Source organism: Jatropha curcas, chromosome 9 (assembly GCF_041381405.1).
Source record: "Jatropha curcas cultivar XTBG-Jc1 chromosome 9, XTBG_Jcur_1.0, whole genome shotgun sequence".
Taxonomy (NCBI): domain Eukaryota; kingdom Viridiplantae; phylum Streptophyta; class Magnoliopsida; order Malpighiales; family Euphorbiaceae; genus Jatropha; species Jatropha curcas.
This window is the reverse complement of record NC_143159.1, coordinates 20,765,296-20,787,826: the sequence shown is the minus strand read 5'-3', so window position 1 is coordinate 20,787,826 and position 22,531 is coordinate 20,765,296. Positions and strand designations below refer to the sequence as shown.

The 22,531-nt window shown below is 36.1% G+C and overlaps 1 protein-coding gene and 2 non-coding genes across 3 annotated transcripts; 1 reads left to right on the top strand and 2 right to left on the bottom strand.

The window, feature by feature from the left end:
* The first annotated feature begins 4,943 nt into the window (after positions 1-4,943).
* Positions 4,944-6,010, top strand: LOC149493771 (uncharacterized). Its single transcript, XM_089726337.1, has 2 exons — positions 4,944-5,917; positions 5,980-6,010. The coding sequence occupies exons 1-2, from the start codon at positions 4,944-4,946 to the stop codon at positions 6,008-6,010; spliced, it is 1,005 nt and encodes a 334-aa protein (XP_089582463.1).
* LOC149493772 (small nucleolar RNA R71) lies at positions 5,385-5,491 on the bottom strand. The gene has a single exon (XR_016322772.1). It is a non-coding gene; the product is annotated as a small nucleolar RNA R71 (small nucleolar RNA).
* Positions 6,011-19,456: 13,446 nt separating the features above from the next.
* LOC149493770 (small nucleolar RNA R71) lies at positions 19,457-19,563 on the bottom strand. The gene has a single exon (XR_016322752.1). It is a non-coding gene; the product is annotated as a small nucleolar RNA R71 (small nucleolar RNA).
* Positions 19,564-22,531: the final 2,968 nt, after the last annotated feature.

The following is a 22,531-nucleotide window of genomic DNA, read 5'->3' as shown; positions in this document are numbered from 1 at the left end:
TACCTCCAAAAGCTACTTTTTTGGATGATCCGCTTAGAGTTCTTCGAGCTATTCGATTTGATACTTTTGAATTTAGATTTTATTTGATTGTGTTGGGATAATTTTTTGGATAACACATGCAAGTTTCTCATTCAGCATGTCTTGAAATAGCTTAGTATCAAAACTTGTATTTTTTATATCTCTATTTTGTTTTCTTAGTGTCATGTAATGTCTTCAAGAAACATTTGGGTTTTATCCTTTCAATTGAATTATAAATTTTCAATGAAATAAAACTCTACCAAACAATTAGAACTCATGTTGGTCCTTGGATAGGTAAAACATGTTGAACTTTGTAAATCTTCTAGGGCTTCATTTTAAACAACTACCAACTAATAACAGTAGTATTTAAGAAGTAAGATCAAAATTAAGTGATTGATCATTGCTTTGAAATTGCTATGCATATATGGGCAATAACTCAACTGCTGAAAACTTTTGAGTCCATGTCTATTATATAACCTGATCATGTCTTATAAAACAACTCAAATTTTTTCATATGCGCAGTCAGCTAGCGTGATCTTACAACCTAATATTTTTCTTCACTTCTATTGGTTCTTTTTGTTTTGCTTCTCTTTTTCCATTTCTATGTCTTACATGGCTAATTTCTGGTTATTTAGGTGCAAGGTTTGGATTCATACTTGATGAAGAATTCAAAGTAGCTGCTGCCTGTGATGATGTGCAAAATGCTCTTGCAGTGAAAATTAGCAAAGAGCGCATTGGAACTGAAGTATGCTAACCCTCTTGAATAGATGAATAGCATGTCCCTCAAAATATTTTTTGATGTCTGGCAAGACATTGACTTGCTTGTGAGGGACTTCTTTATATCCATTGTGTACTATGATAGTAGTTTATTATTTATCTCGTTGCTGCTCTTCTGTGCAGGTTGATCTCATAATTTCTGGCAATCAACCTGTTAAAGCTATGACACATATTTCAGATTTGACATTATTCTGGGTTGTCTTTGGTTTTCCTCCTAAGGTTGAGCCAGCAGTGTCAGAAGGATGCCACAAGTATGATATGGTCCATGATGTCATTGATAGTTACATCTAATGTCTCTTTTTATGTAAAATAAATCTGCTGCTAAGTTTGGGTATCAAACTAATCCAAAATCCAAATTAGAGTTTGTTATATTATTTAGCAAGAGTTTTGGAATGATGAAGGCATGCATCAGCGTGATTATAATTTATCTTTCTCTAGTTAGGCATGGCTACCGGTTCATTTTGAACCGGAATCAAACTGTACTGTAGATGAACCAGAATTGGATCGGAACCGTCGTTTTAAAATTTTAAACCGGAACTGGCAGTTCAAGGGCCGTGAAGGTTCATGTGAATGTTAAAATTTGAACCTGAACCAGCCTTGAACCGGGGATTCCAGTCCGGTAAGAACCAGAAATTTTCTATTTTTATTTTTAAAATAATAATCACTTAGCATATTTTATACATCTCTAAAAGTCTCAATAATATTTTATTGCATGATATACTTTAATTAAGATTTTTGTTTTTAAAATACACTTTACTTTAAAAGTTAAAAATCTAAAAAGTAAAATGGAAAGAAAAGAGAGAAATATTTAGTCTAAACTTATATTGTTTTTAACTTTTTTTTTACCCTTTTAAATTGTTTACTAAGTTTAAAATTACATTTTTTTGAAGTATTTTTCAAAATTTTCTTATAATTTATTTAATTAATAACATTTAAACAAAATAAAGTGATAACTTATTTGATTATTTTGTAAAATTACTTATTTTTATTCTTATATGAGTATGAGCATTCTAAAATTTATTTAAAATAAAATTTACCAATATTTTTTAAAATCATATTAATATTTTCGAAAAAAAGATGTAACGTTAGAACCGATTTTTTTTTTTAAAAAGTATATATCGCCGGAAATCGTGATCGGAACCGTCGGTTCATCGGAACTGTACCGAAACTGGCCGGCACTAAAACTAGACCAAAACCGGCGGTTCAAGGGTCGGTTCAGGTTCAACATTTCAAAAATTTTGAACCGTCGGTTCCATGAATCGGAACTAGTGGTTCAATGAACCGGCCATGCCTATCTCTAGTCCGGTAATTTGGTAGTCAAACATAGTGCGTTTTAAAAGTTTCCTCCTCTCTCCTGAAATTTTACCGCTTTGGAATTTAAAAATAGATGTAGCTTATTGAGCAAAGTAAACCCATTCATTCAATATCGTTTGAGCAATTTTGATATTTTGCATTTTTATTAAGAAATTTTTGTAGTATAATAGCAGCTGGAATGCACGCTTTTCATGAGATACTGATCCTGAGAGAATTCCTATACACTTTTGCTACCATCATTATTATTGGGCTTAGAGAATGTCATTGTGTTTACAGCAGCCTTTTATTATATATATGTTTTTTTTTTCCTACTCACAGGATCCTTTTACCCATTTTAGGCTCTGTGTTGCTTACTTGGATGCTGCATGGAACCTTATTCAATCAATTGGGTGTGCTTTCTTCACTGTGAGTGAGCCACGAATTATTTCCCAAATCTTTTCACTTTCACCTTCTTCTGTTGACATTATCTAAAGTAGTTTCCATTTCAATTCTTTTTATGCATGTGTAGTGTGTTGTCTTTGGTTTTGAGTTATAAATACCGTCACATTTGCATTCTAGGATGAACAAAGGAGACTCTGTTTATATGCCGCGTTGTTTCTTCCATTCAGAAATGTTACATACAAGGATGAGAAGGGTAAAAAGGTATGGTCCTTGTTTCGTTTTCTTTATTTCTAGAAGCATGCAACGGATCCACATGAACACTAAACGTGCATCACAGGAAGTTGTTACCATTGTTTAGTTTCATAATGGGATGATGCAAATATTTATGCCTTGTTCGCACCATTTGTTGTCCCCCTTGTATAATTCTCTGAGAATGGGATTTCGACAGGGGCCACTGATAGTGTTGATTTTTATAGTGTTATTATTGTAATTTTGATTTAAATTCCTATTACTTTTAATTAGTTTTTATGTAACATTGATATATTTTTATTCAAAAGCTTCCTTGAAACACAACTCACTTGATTGGAAAGAAAATTGTAGGATTTTGCAAAGAAAAGAACAAAAATGAAGCAAAACACAATTGGCACGCCCCATCCCGTGTCGCGAAGCACGGCCGTGTCTGGCATAAGGCGAGACAAACTAAAGAGACAGAAAGATGCATGCCCCAAGCCGTGCCAAAGAACACGCCCGTGCGCGCTAACCTGTTCAAGCCGTGCTAACCCGCACGCCCGTGCATCACATGCCTCAGACTTTCAGAGAGATGCACGCCCCAAGTCGTGCTACCCCGCACGCCCGTGCGCGCTATCAATAAGACTTCCAGGAGACTGCACGCCCAGACAGCACGCCCGTGCGCATGAGCTTGCCAAGCCATGCTAAGGAACACGGCCCGTGCCAGAACCTCTAACCCTCCAAAGACTGGCACGCCCCAGGCAGTGCCAGGCAACACGCCCGTGCAATATAAAAATTCTATATTTTGAGTCAAAAGTTGCCAACCAATTTCTACCATTTTTACAAGATGCTTTGGATGCTTTCTTCACATGCCAGTCAAAGTTCAACCATGTGCAATTGAGAAAACCATAATTGAGAGCAATTCATGGCTTGATTTACAACTTTTCCACCTCACAAAGTTGAACTTTACTCATTAAAACACAAGGCTTGTTCCCCCAAGAAGTCTATATAAGGAAGAGAAAGAACCACTCCAAGGGCATCCAGCAATTCCATTCTTTCCATACTCCACAAAAATTCTTTTCTTATAGTTTTACAGATAGCTTCATTTTCTTTTAAAGTTAAGTGAGCAAGAATTGTGCAAGATCCAAAGAAGCCATCAAAGCAATACCTCTCTAGTTCTTATTCTTAACTCTTAATCTTGTTTATTTCTTTCATTATCTTTATTGATTATGGAATATTTATCAAGTATTTTTGAGTTTTATTTAAGTACTATGTGTAACTAAATTCTTATACTAGGGGGTTTGATGTAGCTTAACCTCTCTTCCAATTTATGCAATTAGATTTATTTTTCCTTATTCAAGTTATGATTTATTAATGAACTTAATGCTTCTAGGCAGAATTTTCCCCTAGATTGATTTATTTCAATTATCACTATCGGAAGAAGGATCTTTGATATGAAAAGTTTAATAAAACACATGAGAATAATAACTTGATGCGGAAGCTATACGGTTTGACTCATGGGGGGTTTTCATAAGTTAATGACCTTAGGTTATGAATTCACAAAACAAACCATAAAACTTAATGATTTAATTCATGTTTGATTGTGCTATTGGAAGATAGGTAATTAGACCGGATTAAAATAGCTAACAATACATCGGGAGAGCTTGTTAGTAATTTTTGGGTTGTTTCCCCTACTTGAATAATTAAATTGATCAATGAACTAATGAAGTAAATTGGATAGAGTTAAGTGAAATCAAAACCCCTAGTAGTTTTACTTCCTTGATTTCTTTAATCAATAATTGCTTGCTTAACTTCTTATTTTTACTTGTTGAATTTTAATTTCTATAAACAATTTCCTCATTTATCGTTTAAATAATAACAAGATAATATAATTTTGGTACTTGGTATACAATCCCTATGGATACGATACTCTACTCACTCTATATTACTTGTAGCGATTCGTACACTTGCGAAATAAGCTGTCAAGTTTTTGGCACCGTTGCCGGGGATTGGCAATATCAATATCAATACAAATTATCATGTTATTAATTTAGACATTTACTTATTCATTTAATCATTTAATTCAGTGAACCATCTCAGGTTTTATGCAAAGAAGGGCTAGAAGAACAGCACCTCTGATCTTTGATCCAGAAATAGAAAAAACCTGCAGAAGAAACAACGCAGCAAGGAGAGCAAAAGAAACCAGATCCGAACAACAAACAAACATGGACGGACTTAATCCTCAACTTCCAAATATACCACTTGCTGCAAATCCTCAAGCCCTACAGCAGCCAAACGTTCGCACATTGCGAGATTATACCACACCTTCTCTTAATGGAGCCACCTCCAGTATCACTAGACCAAGAGTGGAAGCAAATAATTTTGAAATTAAACCAGCAATAATACAAATGCTCTCCACTTCTATTCAATTTGGAGGACTTCCTAGTGAAGATCCTAATGCTCATATCACTAATTTCCTGGAAATTTGTGACACTTTCAAACAAAATGGTGTTTCTGAAGATGCCATTAAATTAAGACTTTTTCCTTTCACTCTAAGAGATAAGGCCCGATCATGGTTACAATCCTGTCCTGCCGGAAGTTTTACAACTTGGGAAGAATTAGCCCAGAAATTTTTGGCTAAATTTTTTCCATCTTCTAAAACAACTAAATTAAGACATGAGATCATGACCTTTGTTCATCATGATCAAGAGAGTTTATATGAGGCTTGGGAAAGATTTAAGGATTTGTTGAGAAAATGTCCTCACCATAGCCTGCCCAAATGGTTACAAGTCCAAACTTTCTATAATTCATTGTCACCTAACATAAAAATTACATTGGATGCAGCTGCAGGAGGATCCTTCGAAAGAAAAGAGATCGACGAGGCATATGATTTGATTGAAGAAATGGCCAGCAATAGCCATTATCAAAGCAGCTCCGAAAGAAGAAAGACTGCTGGAATTTATGAGATTGATGCTATCACTGCATTAAATGCAAAGGTTGACAATATGGTAAGGAAGCTTGATCTGCTAACCACTAAATCCATAAACTCTATCATACAAACCTGTGACAGATGCAATGAACCACATGGAGCTGGAGAATGCATGATAGATCCTACAAATCCACAAACTCTGGAGCAAGTGAACTATGTGATGAACCAGCAGAGGAGGAACTACCCATATTCAAATCCTTACGATAATAGGTTGAGAAATCATCCGAACCTTTCATATGGTAATTCTAACAATACTTTAAATGCACCACCAGGTTTCTTGCCTCCGAAAAAGAAGTCTCATGATGATCTCCTTACTGCCCTCTCCAAATCACACATGGATTTCATGAACGAAACAAGAGAACATAATAAAATCCAACAAGCTGCAATAAGAAATCTGGAAATCCAAATGGGACAGTTTGCAAACATGATGGCAGCTAGACCTCAAGGCACGTTACCTAGCAACACAGAAAAAAATCCCAAAGAGCAGGTACAAGCCATCACCTTGAGGAGTGGAAGAGAATTGGAGGACAAACCCAGAAAAGAGAAAGTAAAGGAGAATGTAGAGGAGAAAAAGGCTCCTATCATTGATCTAGTGGAAAAGGAAGAGGTAAAACCTTATGCTCCGCCCATTCCATTTCCACAAAGATTAAAAAAGACGCAAGATGATCAAAGCTTCATGAAATTCCTGGACGTCTTTAAGAAGCTTCAAATAAACATCCCCTTTGCTGAAGCTCTTGCTCAAATGCCCAGTTATGCAAAATTCTTGAAAGAAATCTTGAGCAAGAAAAGAAAGATTGATGATCAAGGCATGGTAAAACTGACGGAGGAATGCAGTGCAATAATTCAAAACAAATTACCACCAAAGCTCAAAGATCCAGGGAGTTTTTCTATCCCCTGTAACATTGGCAATTTGAACTTTGAAAAAGCATTGGCTGACTTAGGAGCTAGCATAAATTTGATGTCTTATGAAGTTTTTATAATGCTAGGTATGGGAGAACTCAAGCCAACAAGGATGTCTCTACAATTAGCTGACCGATCAATCAAATACCCTAAAGGAATTGTAGAAGACGTGTTAGTCAAGGTAGGGAAATTCATTTTTCCAGTTGATTTTGTAATCCTTGATATCGATGAAGGAAGAGAGGGATCATTGATCCTTGGAAGACCTTTTCTTGCAACTGCAAGAGCTCTAATTGACGTACATGATGGGAAACTAACATTGCGAGTTGGTCAAGAAGAGGTCATTTTTGATGTGTTAAAATCTTGTAAATTACCTATGGACCACGATGATTGCTTTAGAATAGATGTAATAGATACATGTGTAAATAAAACTCTATATAGCATAAACAATAATAATACAGAAGAAAAAGAAAAAGAAGACACACCACCTAAGCAAGAGTTGAAGCAGCTTCCTCCTCATTTGAAGCATGCATTTCTAGGTGAGAACGATTCTTTTCCTGTTATTATTTCTTCTCACTTAACGCTTGATCAAGAGGAAGGGTTGTTGCAGGTTCTTCGAAGGCATAAGAAAGCAATAGGGTGGTCAATTTCCGACTTACAAGGAATAAGCCCAAGCATATGCATGCACAAGATCCTAATGGAAGATGACTACAAACCTTCAATCGAACATCAAAGACGTTTGAATCCGAACATAAAGGAGGTGGTAAAAGCTGAAATCATAAAACTCCTGGACGCCGGCATTATCTATCCAATCTCCGATAGTAGTTGGGTAAGTCCTATTCAAGTGGTGCCAAAGAAAGGGGGTATGACTGTTATTTTTAATGAAAGTAATGAGTTAATTCCCATTAGAACAGTCACGGGATGGCGTGTGTGCATTGATTACAGAAAATTAAACAAAGCAACACGTAAGGACCATTTTCCCTTACCCTTCATTGACCAAATGCTTGAAAGACTTGCAGGTTATCCTTTCTACTGTTTCTTGGACGGTTATTCCGGGTATTTCCAAATACCCATTGCTCCAGAAGATCAGGAAAAAACTACTTTCACTTGTCCTTATGGCACTTTTGCCTATAGGAGGATGCCCTTCGGACTATGCAATGCTCCTGCAACTTTCCAAAGATGCATGATGTCCATATTTTCCGATATGGTTGAAAAATCCATTGAAATATTTATGGATGATTTTTCTGTATTTGGTTCTTCTTTTTATGCATGTCTTTATAATCTAGCTTTAGTAATGCAACGATGTGAAGATACTAATCTTGTGTTGAATTGGGAAAAATGTCATTTCATGGTTAGTGAAGGTATCGTCTTGGGACACAAAATTTCTCAGCAAGGAATTGAAGTAGACAAAGCCAAAATCGAGGTAATTGAAAAACTATCTCCTCCTAACTCAGTGAAAGGCATAAGAAGTTTTCTTGGACATGCAGGGTTCTACAGAAGATTTATCAAGGACTTCTCAAAATTCACAAAACCTCTTTGCAATTTATTAGTTAAAGATGTCCCTTTCAATTTTGATAAAGAGTGTTTAGATGCTTTTAACAGATTAAAGAAGGAATTGATCTCAGCACCTATCATCACTACACCAGATTGGACTCTTCCATTTGAACTCATGTGTGATGCTAGTGATCATGCTGTTGGAGATGTTCTTGGACAACGAAAGGACAAGAAGTTGCATGTCATTTACTATGCTAGTCGTACATTGAATGATGCACAATTGAATTATGCAACTACTGAAAAGGAATTATTAGCTATTGTGTTTGCTTTTGACAAATTTAGGGCTTATTTAATTGGAGCTAAAACAATAGTATATACGGACCACTCTGCCATCAAATACTTGCTTGAAAAGAAAGATGCTAAACCAAGACTAATTCGTTGGGTTCTCTTACTGCGGGAATTTGATCTGGAAATTTGAGACAAAAAGGGAACCGAGAATCTAGTAGCTGATCACCTTTCCAGATTAGAATTAGAAGAAGAGGATGCAACCGAGCTACAAATCAATGAGAGTTTTCCTCATGAACACCTTCTGCTAATGACCCAAACTCCCTGGTATGCTGATATAGTCAATTATCTTGTTTGCAAAATCGTTCCCCCCAATTTTTCTTATCAACAAAAGAAAAAATTCTTCCATGATGTCAAATACTATTATTGGGAGGAGCCGTTCTTGTTCAAGTATTGCAGTGATCAGCTATTCCGACGTTGCATACCGGAAAGTGAAATAGAAAGTGTGCTTAAATTCTGTCATTCGATGGAATGTGGAGGACATTTTGGAGCAAACAAAACAGCAGCACGCATTTTGGAAAGCGGTTTGTATTGGCCTAATCTTTTTAAAGACGCTTTTAACTATGTACGTCTTTGTGATCGCTATCAAAGGTTAGGCAACATTTCAAGAAGACATGAGATGCCTCTACATAGCATTCTTGAAGTTGAAATCTTTGATGTTTGGGGGTTGGACTTCATGGGACCTTTTCCATCATCATACTCAAATCAATACATCCTCGTAGCAGTGGATTACGTGTCAAAATGGGCAGAAGCTATTGCCCTTCCCAATAACGATGCCAGAAGTGTAATGAGCTTCATCAAGAAATACATTTGCACACGCCATGGTACTCCAAGGGCCATAATCACCGATGGAGGTAAGCATTTCTGTAACAAGTACCTTGACTCATTACTTTCCAGATATGGCGTCACACATCGTGTAGGTACTCCATATCACCCTCAAACAAGCGGACAAGTAGAAGTTACGAACCGGGAAATCAAAAAGATATTGGAAACAACAGTTGGCCAATCAAGGAAGGACTGGTCCAAGAAGCTCGATGATGCTCTTTGGGCCTATAGGACTGCATTCAAAACACCAATTGGCATGTCACCATATCGAATGGTATACGGTAAGGCTTGTCACCTTCCTGTCGAGATGGAGCACAAGGCATATTGGGCAATCAAATTTCTTAATTTTGATACTAAGGAAGCTGGTCAAAAGAGGTTGCTTCAATTGAATATGATGGATGAGATGAGGCTTCACGCTTATGAAAATGCCAAAATCTACAAAGAACGCACCAAACAATGGCATGATAAGCTTATCGTTTTGCGGAATCTAAAGGTAGGACAGCAGGTATTACTCTACAACTCTAGACTCCGTCTTTTTCCAGGAAAACTGCGCTCAAGGTGGTCCGGACCCTTCACTATTAAAGAAATTTTCCCGCATGGAGCAGTAGAAATCATGGACAGTGACCGAAGTTTCAAAGTCAATGCTCACCGACTAAAGGTTTACCAAGGAGGAAATTTTGATCCTGCTAAAACCGCTATCAATCTTGAGTAAGCTCTTATCCAGTGTGGAGCATCGAACTTAACGACGTTAAACAAAAGTGCTTATGGGAGACAACCCATTTTTCATTATAATTGCTTCTATGAGCTTGTTATAACTTGATTTGCTTTTTACAGTGGCCAAAAGGTTGAGATAATCTTGGTATGTAATTTAGCTCGATTGAACTTATTAAAAAAAAAAAAAAAAAAAAAAAAGTGGCACGCCCTGGGCCGTGTCACCCAACACTCCCGTGTCAGGTAAGATAGGTACCCTACAGGACATCCAGAGAAGTGCACGCCCCCAACCGTGCAGAGCTGCACGCCCGTGCACGCATACGCAGGATATCCAGAGAAGTGCACGCCCCCAACCGTGCAGAGCTGCACGCCCGTGCCCGCATGTGCTAAGACATCCAGAGAGGTGCACGCCCTGGGCCGTGTCACTCGACACGCCTGTGCACGCTACCCTATTTAAACAACACGCCCTAGCGCTGTTTCATTCAACTCAACACGCCCTAGCCGTCACATCCATTTTCTCTCATTTTCTGTCAATTTTCTCTCGTTTTCCCTCATTTTCTTGCACTATTTTCTGATTTTTTTCAATATTTTTCACAATCATGCCTCCTAGGTACAAGCGCAGCCGTCCTTCTTCTTCGGTAGCCGGAAGACGAGGCTCCACCACAAGATCTTCCACGCCTTCTTCGGACACTACACCACTGCCTCCTTTTGATATGGGTTCCAGTGACCAGTTAGAAAGGTACAATAAACTTCTAACACGCCCCATCTTAGCCAATAAATTTATTGATGAGCATGCTTTGTCTATGGTGGGGCTTAAAGATGCTGTGATTGAACCGTTGAAACGTGTGGGGTGGGGTGCCTTTATTGAAATGAAAGACCTTGTGTATCCGCCTCTTACGTTAGAATTTTTAAGCTCCTTTTCTGCATCAATTAAATTTCCAGCTGACAGTTTTAGGAATAACATCACATTTCGACTCCTAGGACGAAATTTTGAATTATCCATAGATGAGGTTAGTCACATTTTCGGTTTTCCTACTGAAAATGCGGTCACCCAAGTCCCGAATGATTTTATGGATCGTCATAGGTGGGGCGAGTTAGCAGACACCAGTGTTTATAGTGCTAGATCGTCCAAAGCGTCAAAAATAAAAAGCCCTGCTTTACGATACATCCATAAGTTTTTGGTTCATACTATTTTCGGACGAAATGAGAGTGAAGGAGTTGTAGGGCGCAGTGAACTTTATTTTTTATGGGCTATTAAAAATGGAGTGTCGTTAAATGTGGGGTATTGGCTATGCCAAAAATGGGCTCGAGTAGCACGTGCCGACAAAGGAGCCATTGTGATGGGTAGTTTTGTTACACGCATTGCCACCTATCTGAGGCTGTGGAATCCAGCTCGACCAATTTATGATAGCTTAGGAGGAGGTAGAGGGATTCGATTAGACATTGAGCTAATGATTCACATGAAGCTTGTAGAAAAATTTGGCGACACATATAGAGTGATAGGTGCCCCAGTGGCAGCTACTGACGAGGACATACCTGCAGCTACTGACATTGAGGAGGATCAGCCACCTCCTTTCCCTGGTTTTACTTCTGGTGCAGGTACATCTGGAGCTGGACCTTCATTCCAGGGCCCTTCTACTGATGAGCTTTTTGCACGTATGTTTTCTCGCATGGACATGTTTGATACTCGACTTACCGGCATTGAGTCCACAATTACTGATCGCTTCCAATCTCTTGAGATCACACAGGGCAGCATTGACTCTCGTTTGGACACCTTGCAGAGTCACTACCAGGGCCTAGCCACTCAGCTTCAGACTGTGATCCAGTTGCTCCAGCCTCCTCCTCCTCCACCACCAGAGGCCTGATATTTGTTTTATTATATTGCTTTGTTTATTTTTTTTTCTGATTTCTTCTCATTATCACACATTTGACATCGGTTGCGTGTGCACACTTTGGCTTTTACTTAGTTCCAGTTGCTACTTTGGATTTTTAAATTGGTTGTCCATTTACATATTTTGGTTGTTATTATTATTTTATGTTTCTCACCTCCTAGCTTGGATGCTCTCCCACGTTCCATTGCATTCTCTTGCCCCAACAATGGTACACTTCTAAACTTTTTTTTGTTATTTGAATTCCATAAGTTTGGGGAATTGTTCATTGAGGACAATGTGCTCAATTAAGTAGGGGGTGGACGTTTATCTAAATTATAAAATTTTATTTCAATAAAATAAGTATGGAATAATTAATAAAATGAATTTATGATCTATCTTAGTTAAACTTCTGAATAAATTTATAATATCTCCTAAGTAAATTATTCTAAACCAAAAATTGATTTTAGCATACTTCTTGGAATTTAATCAATTGTTTGGAAAATTTTGAATCCTAAAACTAGGGACACTAAAGCCATATTACATGTATGTTCTAAATCAATAAAGGATGAAGGTTTTATCTCAACAAAGTAGTATGGAGCATAAAATGCAACTACTTATTACCTATATTTCTAAAAAAATATATAAGTGGTATGGAGCATAAAATGCAACCACAAAAGAAAAATATGAGAAGTGGTATGGAGCATAAAATGCAACCAATTTCATTAATAGAAATAGATTACCTAAAAATGCCTTGAGATGAGAAATACTACGTGTAGGCTAAACTTGTCCCAAGTAACTAATGTTCTAAAGAAGAAGACAAAAATATTTCTTACTCATGTTTGATTAAAAGAATATGTTATTTCAATTTTGGCTAAAAATAATTTGCATAGGAAATATGTATAGAATTTATTCTTATGTTTAACTCAAGTTATTTATTAAATTCATAATCAATTATTCCATGCTATTTTTATAAGAATTTCATTGCTTGAGGACAAGCAATAGTTTAAGTTTGGGGAATTTTGATAGTGTTGATTTTTATAGTGTTATTATTGTAATTTTGATTTAAATTCCTATTACTTTTAATTAGTTTTTATGTAACATTGATATATTTTTATTCAAAAGCTTCCTTGAAACACAACTCACTTGATTGGAAAGAAAATTGTAGGATTTTGCAAAGAAAAGAACAAAAATGAAGCAAAACACAATTGGCACGCCCCATCCCGTGTCGCGAAGCACGGCCGTGTCTGGCATAAGGCGAGACAAACTAAAGAGACAGAAAGATGCATGCCCCAAGCCGTGCCAAAGAACACGCCCGTGCGCGCTAACCTGTTCAAGCCGTGCTAACCCGCACGCCCGTGCATCACATGCCTCAGACTTCCAGAGAGATGCACGCCCCAAGCCGTGCTACCCCGCACGCCCGTGCGCGCTATCAATAAGACTTCCAGGAGACTGCACGCCTAGACAGCACGCCCGTGCGCGTGAGCTTGCCAAGCCATGCTAAGGAACACGGCCCGTGCCAGAACCTCTAACCCTCCAAAGACTGGCACGCCCCAGGCAGTGCCAGGCAACACGCCCGTGCAATACAAAAATTCTATATTTTGAGTCAAAAGTTGCCAACCAATTTCTACCATTTTTACAAGATGCTTTGGATGCTTTCTTCACATGCCAGTCAAAGTTCAACCATGTGCAATTGAGAAAACCATAATTGAGAGCAATTCATGGCTTGATTTACAACTTTTCCACCTCACAAAGTTGAACTTTACTCATTAAAACACAAGGCTTGTTCCCCCAAGAAGTCTATATAAGGAAGAGAAAGAACCACTCCAAGGGCATCCAGCAATTCCATTCTTTCCATACTCCACAAAAATTCTTTTCTTATAGTTTTACAGATAGCTTCATTTTCTTTTAAAGTTAAGTGAGCAAGAATTGTGCAAGATCCAAAGAAGCCATCAAAGCAATACCTCTCTAGTTCTTATTCTTAACTCTTAATCTTGTTTATTTCTTTCATTATCTTTATTGATTATGGAATATTTATCAAGTATTTTTGAGTTTTATTTAAGTACTATGTGTAACTAAATTCTTATACTAGGGGGTTTGATGTAGCTTAACCTCTCTTCCAATTTATGCAATTAGATTTATTTTTCCTTATTCAAGTTATGATTTATTAATGAACTTAATGCTTCTAGGCAGAATTTTCCCCTAGATTGATTTATTTCAATTATCACTATCGGAAGAAGGATCTTTGATATGAAAAGTTTAATAAAACACATGAGAATAATAACTTGATGCGGAAGCTATACGGTTTGACTCATGGGGGGTTTTCATAAGTTAATGACCTTAGGTTATGAATTCACAAAACAAACCATAAAACTTAATGATTTAATTCATGTTTGATTGTGCTATTGGAAGATAGGTAATTAGACCGGATTAAAATAGCTAACAATACATCGGGAGAGCTTGTTAGTAATTTTTGGGTTGTTTCCCCTACTTGAATAATTAAATTGATCAATGAACTAATGAAGTAAATTGGATAGAGTTAAGTGAAATCAAAACCCCTAGTAGTTTTACTTCCTTGATTTCTTTAATCAATAATTGCTTGCTTAACTTCTTATTTTTACTTGTTGAATTTTAATTTCTATAAACAATTTCCTCATTTATCGTTTAAATAATAACAAGATAATATAATTTTGGTACTTGGTATACAATCCCTGTGGATACGATACTCTACTCACTCTATATTACTTGTAGCGATTCGTACACTTGCGAAATAAGCTGTCAGCCACTTTACAAGTGAATCAAATAAGAGCTTAAAATACTCCTAAAAATCATTAATCATAATAACAAAACATCAAATTCTATGCAGAAAATCAGGTCTAACTAAAATTGATATCTCAAAATATTTTTAATAATATTATTTTGAATTAATCCTAACATTCCCTCTTAATCCAAACATAATATTTTTTTATTACAATAATTTTTTTTTATCTAGCATTTGAAGCACCTCTCTTCAATTAACTTTGTTGAAGCACCTCTCTCCAACTCATCATTTTCATGCACTTCTCACCAAATATTGATGCACTTCTCATCAAACTAGCAAATGAATTTCAAATTTTTTTTTTTTGAAGCACTTCTCTTCAAATATTGATGCACCTCTTATCACTTTTTTTTATTTTGGAGCACATCTCTCCAATACTCAAAAAAGAATTTTTTTTCAACCAGTCTTCTTTCAAGAAATTCCTCACCAAGTAATCTAATTTTGTTAACAATGGACATGAGATTATTAACATATTCTCTGACACCTTCAGATGTTTTCATTTTTTGCATCTCAAATTCTCTTTTGAGATTCAAAACTTGCATCAATTTCATTTCCTCATTGCCTTGATGCTTATTTTTTAATGAGTCCCATATCTCCTTTGTTGTTTCACATGTCATAATACTTGTGAAAATTATGTCCGAAACAGAAGAGTGAAGGCAGATTTTACTTTGAATTTTTTTACTTTGCCTTCGTTATGATTCTTAATTTGAACCATAGTTGGGTTGGATGGCAATGGAGGGATTTTTTTTCTGTTTTAACATGCTCCCATAAGTCATAAGCTTGTAAATAAGCTTTCATTTTAACAACCCATAGCTGATAATTTCCACCAACAAAAATTGGAGGAGAAGAAAATGGAATAGTGTTTGCGGCCATTGTATTTTTTTTTTTTTTTTTTGGCTCAAAGGGATAGGCTCTGATACCAAAATTGTTGGAATTTTAGGGAAGGGAAATGGAAATGCACAAGATGATTAACAATGTTTAGCACTTTATTGAATTACCAAAATGATATGTTTATTTATAGGCTGACAAGTGAATCAAATAAGATCTAAAAATACTCCTAAAAATCATTAATCCTAATAACAAAAACATCAAATTCTATGCATACAATCTGGTCTAACTAAAATTTAAATCTCAAAATATTTTTAATAATATTATTTTGAATTAATCCTAACATTATTAAGATACATAGGTCAATTGAGAAATTCTTAAACTTGATCCCTTTGCTTACTTCTAATGAGGACACCCATCCAGATGAAGTTGACTGGGGAGTAGAACTTATTGATGTGCCTTTCTCAACAGAACACCGCGTATTGGCAGGTATAAAGTTGTTTGCGGCATATTCAACCTTTCGCTAATTTCTCCATGATTCTTTCTTATTTGGCTCATCTATTGAGAACTTTCACTACTATAAACAATCATTCTAGTAAATACCTATAAATTTGTAACAAGTCACCAACCTCTGTCATTTTATTCTAGATAGTCAATATTCTATTCTACACAGTAAGTGACCACAAAATCCATGACCATATAGATGTGTCGGAATAGTTTGGTGTTCTCACCCTAAAATAGCCTGATTGCCTAAATATGCCCCTTTTGGCATTCATTGGAATGGCTGCTCAGCCATTATATTAAATATATTACAAACAATTAGGGCATTCAGTTCAGTAAACTGCTTCTTGTAACTTTAATGATGTAGGATTTCTGCTACAAGAAATCAAAGACTTCTGGTGAGTTGCTTTATTGATATCTACTATGATATATCCCACCAACACAGATTTTACTCAAGAACTTTTAGATAAACAGTTTAAACTTGACAAGAGAAGAGAACTATTTAAGACAGTTGAGAATGCCATTACTGGACTAGGTATGAAAATTCATCTGTGTTATATGATTCATACTCTTAAGAATGTTTATCCTTCTGAGCATAGGTATAAAAATGTCAAATACTCATTATCTGCTATGTATATATTATAGACATAAGAAAATCCTAGTTTGTTTTATTTTGACTGGGAAGCTCCCCTACATGTCCTTTTTCTGATTGTGATGTTTTTATCATGATACAGGTCTTGAAAAAATCTGGGACGTAAAGCCGTTGGTTAATGGCAAATATATTATCAGCGTTTTGTAGCTTAAATCAGGAGGACCTCTTGTTCGGGAATAGGTAAGGCATTCGTTCTTTCCCATAGTTGAGAGCTACTATAAAATTTCTTGATTCTAATTTATTTCCTCTTTGCAGCAACAAAAATTGCTAGCTTGGCAACTTGCCCATCCCACAGGAACTGCAGAAGAATGCCTTGATTGGATGAATGAAACGCACTTAAAGCGCACCAAAATGGCGTAAACATCAATCTAATTCAATCTCTATTTAATATAAGACCTCATCTAATCTGACTGGAAGTTGCTTTTGCACGTTCCCCTGAGTTCCCATGAACATTCATGTAGCTTTGGGTAATAGACTGATGGAGAAATGATGGAAGATGATAGGTGTTACTCTTATAGTGTTTTTAATATAGTTTGTGTTAGGAATTTTAGTAGTTTTAATTACTTTAATTAATTTTTATTTAGTTTTATTTATGTTTTTACTTAAAGCTTCGTTGAATCATAATCCACTTGATCTTAAAGAAATTTGCAGGATTTTGACATAGAAAACAGCAAAATAAAGCAAAACGCTCAGGCTCTAGCACGCCCTGCCAGTGCACATTAGCACGCCCGTGCTGAACTTAAGGAAAATTAAGTGGAGACTCAGACTCTAGCACGCCCAGACCGTGCTAAGAGGCATGCCCATGCCTAAGAGGATCTTAGGGCGTGCTTATGCATTTTATCCTAGAAAGTCAGAGTGTAGCACGCCCTAGCCGTGCCATGGGGCACACCCGTGCCACAAATTCTTCTCTGGACATGTCGCGGAGCACTACTCGTGCTGAACCACCTTTAGACTCAGACTCTGGCATGCCCTTCCTGTGCAAAACAACACGCCCGTGCTACGTATTAGGTACTGTCTTGAATCAAGAATGCCAGCCCGTTGCTATAAATTACATGGGCCCACCTCAAATATTTTCCTGACGTACAAATCAAGACCTAATCCTATTTAGGGAGATGAAAGAGTCTTAATTGAGAAGAAATCCAAAGCTTAAACAGTTTGCTATTTCCAAAAAGATTTCGTACTTAATAAGGATTCTATTTCCTAAACGGAGTTGGATTTTCTCCCAAGAAGTCTATATAAAGAGAGGAGCCATTCATTGTAAGGCATCTCCGGTCTTTGACAATTCTTGTTCCATTGTTTCTTTTCTCTCTCAAAGACTTCAAGCATTTAAGATTTGTGCCAAGATTGAAGGAAGCTGTCCACATTATCTGTTGCCTAGTTTTTATCTCTAAACTCTTAATCTTGTTTTACTTTTCATTATTCACATTGATTATGAAATTTTATTCAAGTATTATTGAGTTTTGTTTAATTAGCTTGAATTCTTTTCTAATTTATAATATTAGATTTGTTTTTCTTTATTCAAGTTTAATTTATTATTGAACTTAATGCTTCCAGGCAAAGTTTTTCCCTAGATTGATTTATTTCATTAATCACTACCGGGAGAAGGGTTTTTGATATGAAAAGGGTAATAAATTACATGAGAATAATAACTTGATGCGGAAGCTATATGGTTTGACTCATGGGGGGTTTTCATAAGTTAATGACCTTAGGTTATGAATTCACAAAACAAACCACAAAACTTAATGATTTAATTCATGTTTGATTTCGCTATTGGAAGATAGGTAATTAGATTGGATTAAAATAGCTAACAAAACATCGGGAGAGCTTGTTAGTGATTTTAGGGTTGTTTCCCCGACTTGAACAATTAATGTTGATTAACAAACTAATAAAACAAATTGGATAGAGTTAAGTAAAATCAAAATCTCTAGTAGCTTTAAATCCTTGATTTCTTTCCTTCAAATACTGTTGCTTAATTTATTTTTCTTCTCTTTTAATTATTTATTTTAAATTTCTTACAATAATTCCCCTTTATTGCTGTTTAAATAATAATAGGTTAACATAATTTTGGTACTTGATATACAATCCCTGTGGAGACCATACTCTACTCATTCTATATTACTTGCTGCGATTTCGTACTCTTGCGAAAATCACTGTCAAGTTTTTGGCGCCGTTGCCAGGGATTGACGTTATTAATATCAATAATAATTACCCTATTATTAATTTAGAAATTTATTCTTCTTTTGTTCTATTTAATTTTTCTTTTAAATAATTATTTCAGGTGTTTACGCAAAGAAGATCAGGTAGGACTGAACTCCTAATCTTTGATCCAGAAATTGAAAAGACTTGTCGTAGGAACAACGCTGCTAGGAGAGCACGTGAAAGCAAGCCTGAACAGCAAACAGACATGGACGATCAACCTAGAAAACAAACCTCAACCTCATGTTCGCACCTTGCGAGATTACATAACCCCCTCTCTTAATGGAACAACCTCGAGTATCACTAGACCTAGGGTGGAAGCCAATAATTTTGAAATTAAACTTGCAATTATCCAAATGCTTTTCACCTCAATTCAATTTGGAGGTTTACCTAGTGAAGATCCTAATGCCCATATCACAAATGTCCTGGAGATTTGCGATACCTTCAAACAAAATGGTGTTTCCGAGGATGGCATAAAACTAAGACTCTTCCCTTTCACTCTTAAGGACAAAGCACGATCTTGGTTACAATCATGCCCTGCTGGAAGTTTTACAACATGGGAGGCATTAGCCCAATAATTTTTAGCAAAATTCTTTCCATCTTCAAAGACCACAAAATTGAGCAATGAGATAATGACCTTTGTCCACTATGATCAAGAGAGTTTGTACGAAGCTTGGGAAATATTCAAGGACTTATTGAGAAAGTGCCCACATCACAGTTTGCCTAAGTGGTTACAAGTACAAACTTTCTATAATGTGTTATCTCCTAACATTAAAATCACTCAAGATGTAGCTGCAGGTGGATCTTTTGAAAGAAAAGAAATTGATGAGGCATATGACCTAATAGAAGAGATGGCAAGCAATAGTCATTACCAAAATAGTTCTTAAAGAAAGAAGTCTGCAGGAGTCTATGAAATAGTTACCATTACAGCACTCAATGCCAAGGTAGATAATATGGTAAGAAAATTGGACTTATTGACTACTAACCCTGTAAACTATTATGCAAGTTTGTGACAGTGTAATGGGCAACATGGGATTGGAGAATGCATGCTAGACTTTTTAAATCCGCAAACTTTGGAACAAGTAAACTATGTGATGAATCAAGGAAGGAAGAATTACCTATACTCTAATTCTTAAGATAACAGATTGAGGAATCACCCTAATCTTTCATATGGGAATCCAAACAACGCCTTGAATGCACCACCAGGTTTTATACCTTAAGAGAAAAAATCGCACATGATGGCACATGGACTTTCTAAATCGCACATGGACTTCATGAACGAAATCAGAGAAAACAACAAAATTCAGCAAGCTGCGATAAGAAACTTGGAGATTTATCTAGGACAGTTTGCAAACATGATGGCATCCCGACCTCAAGGTACGTTACCTAGTAATACCGAAAAGAAAAAGCACAAGATGATAAAAGCTTCCTCAAATTTCTTGATGTCTTCAAAAAGCTTCAAATCAACATTCCTTTTGCTGAAGCTCTGGCTCAAATGCCTAGCTATGTAAAATTTCTAAAAGACATCTTGAGCAAGAAACAAAAAATTGATGATTAAGGAATGGTAATGTTAACTGAGGAGTGTAGTGCAGTTATTCAAAATAAATTGCCTCCAAAATTAAAAGATCCAGGAAGTTTTTCTATCCCTTATAATATTGGTAATCTTGATTTTGAAAAAGCTTGAGCAGATTTAGGTGCTAGCATTAACCTTATGTCTTATGAAGTTTTTAAGATGCTAGGGATAGGAGAGCTAAAACCAACAAGGATGTCTCTACAATTGGCAGATCGATGAATCAAATATCCAAGAGGAATTGTAGAAGATGTGCTCGTAAAGGTAGGTACATTTATCTTCCCTATTGATTTTGTTATTCTTGACATTAATGAAGATAGAGAAGGATCCTTAATCCTTGGAAGACCCTTTCTTACAACTACAAGAGCATTAATTGATGTATATGAGGGCAAATTAACTTTGAGGGTTGGTCAAGAAGAAATTGTTTTTGATGTTCTTAAATCTTGTAAACTTCCTATGGATTATAATGACTGCTTTAGGATTGATGTTGTTGATGAATGTGTGGAAGACACTTTGCATATTAAGACTAAAGATGACATTAATAATTCAAGCATCATGGATGAGAAAGAAAGTGAACCACCAAAGCAAAAACTGAAACAACTTCCATCTCATTTAAAACATGCATTCTTAAGTGAAAATAATTCTTTTCCTGTTATTATTTCTTCTCACTTAACACTTGATCAAGAGGAAAGGTTGTAGGTTCTTCGAAAACATAAGAAAGCTCTAGGGTGGTCAATTTCAGATTTGCAGGGAATTAGCCCAAGTGTATGCATGCACAAGATCCTGATGGAGGAAGACTATAAACCTTCAATTGAGCATCAAAGAAGATTGAATCCAAATATGAAAGAGATAGTCAAGGCTGAGATCATAAAGATTTTGGATGCCGACATTGTTATCCAATTTCTGATAGCTATTGGGTAAGTCTTGTTCAAGTTGTTCCAAAGAAGGGAGGTATGACAGTTGTCTCTAACAAAAACAATGAGTTAATTCCCACTCGATCAGTCACAGGTTGGCACGTGCGCATTGATTATATGAAGTTGAACAAAGCGACACGCAAACATCACTTCCGTTTACCCTTTATTGATCAAATGCTTGAAAGACTTGCAGTTTATCCCTACTATTATTTTTTGGATGGTTATTCAGGATACTTCCAAATACCTATTGCTCTGGAAGATCAAGAGAAAACCACTTTCACTTGCCCTTATGGTACCTTTGCTCATAGGAGAATGCCTTTTGGATTATACAATGCTCCTACAACTTTTCAAAGATGCATGATGTCCATATTCTTTGACATGGTTGAAAAATTTATTGAAATATTTATGGATGATTTTTCTGTGTTTGGTTTCTCTTTTGATGCTTGTCTTTATAACCTGTCTTTATAACCTATCTTTAGTAATGCAGCGATGCGAGGACACTAACCTTGTTTTGAATTGGGAAAAATGTCATTTTATGGTTAGTGAAGGTATTGTTTTAGGGCATAAAAATCTCACAAAAAGGGATTGAAGTGGATAAAGCCAAAATGTAGGTAGGTAATTGAAAAGCAACCTCCTCTAAATTCAGTGAGAGGAGTAAAGAGCTTTCTTGGCCATACAAGATTTTATAGGATATTTATCAAAGACTTCTCCAAAATCATAAAACTCTTTGTAATTTATTAGTTAAAGATGTCCCTTTTGATTTTGACAAAGAGTGCTTGAATGCTTTTAACATGTTAAAGAAACAGTTGATTTTAGCTCCCATCATTGCTACACCAGATTGGACTCTTCCCTTTGAACTTATGTGTGATGCTAGTGATCATGCTGTTGGAGCTATTCTTGCGCAAAGAAAGGAAAAGAAGTTGCACGTCATTTATTATGCCAGTCACACATTGAATTATGCACAATCAAATTATTCCACCACTAAAAAAGAACTTCTAGCTATTGTTTTTGCTTTTGATAAATTTAGGGCTTATTTGATTGGAGCTAAAACAATAGTTTAGACTGATCACTCTGCTGTGAATACCCAAATTTTGAGGCTCAGAAAGCCTGTTTTCTCGGACTGCAAACATTCCGGCCGGACCGGAGGCTATTTCGGAAGTTCACCGAAAATATGTCAATATGGTACTTAAAACGTCCGGAATATC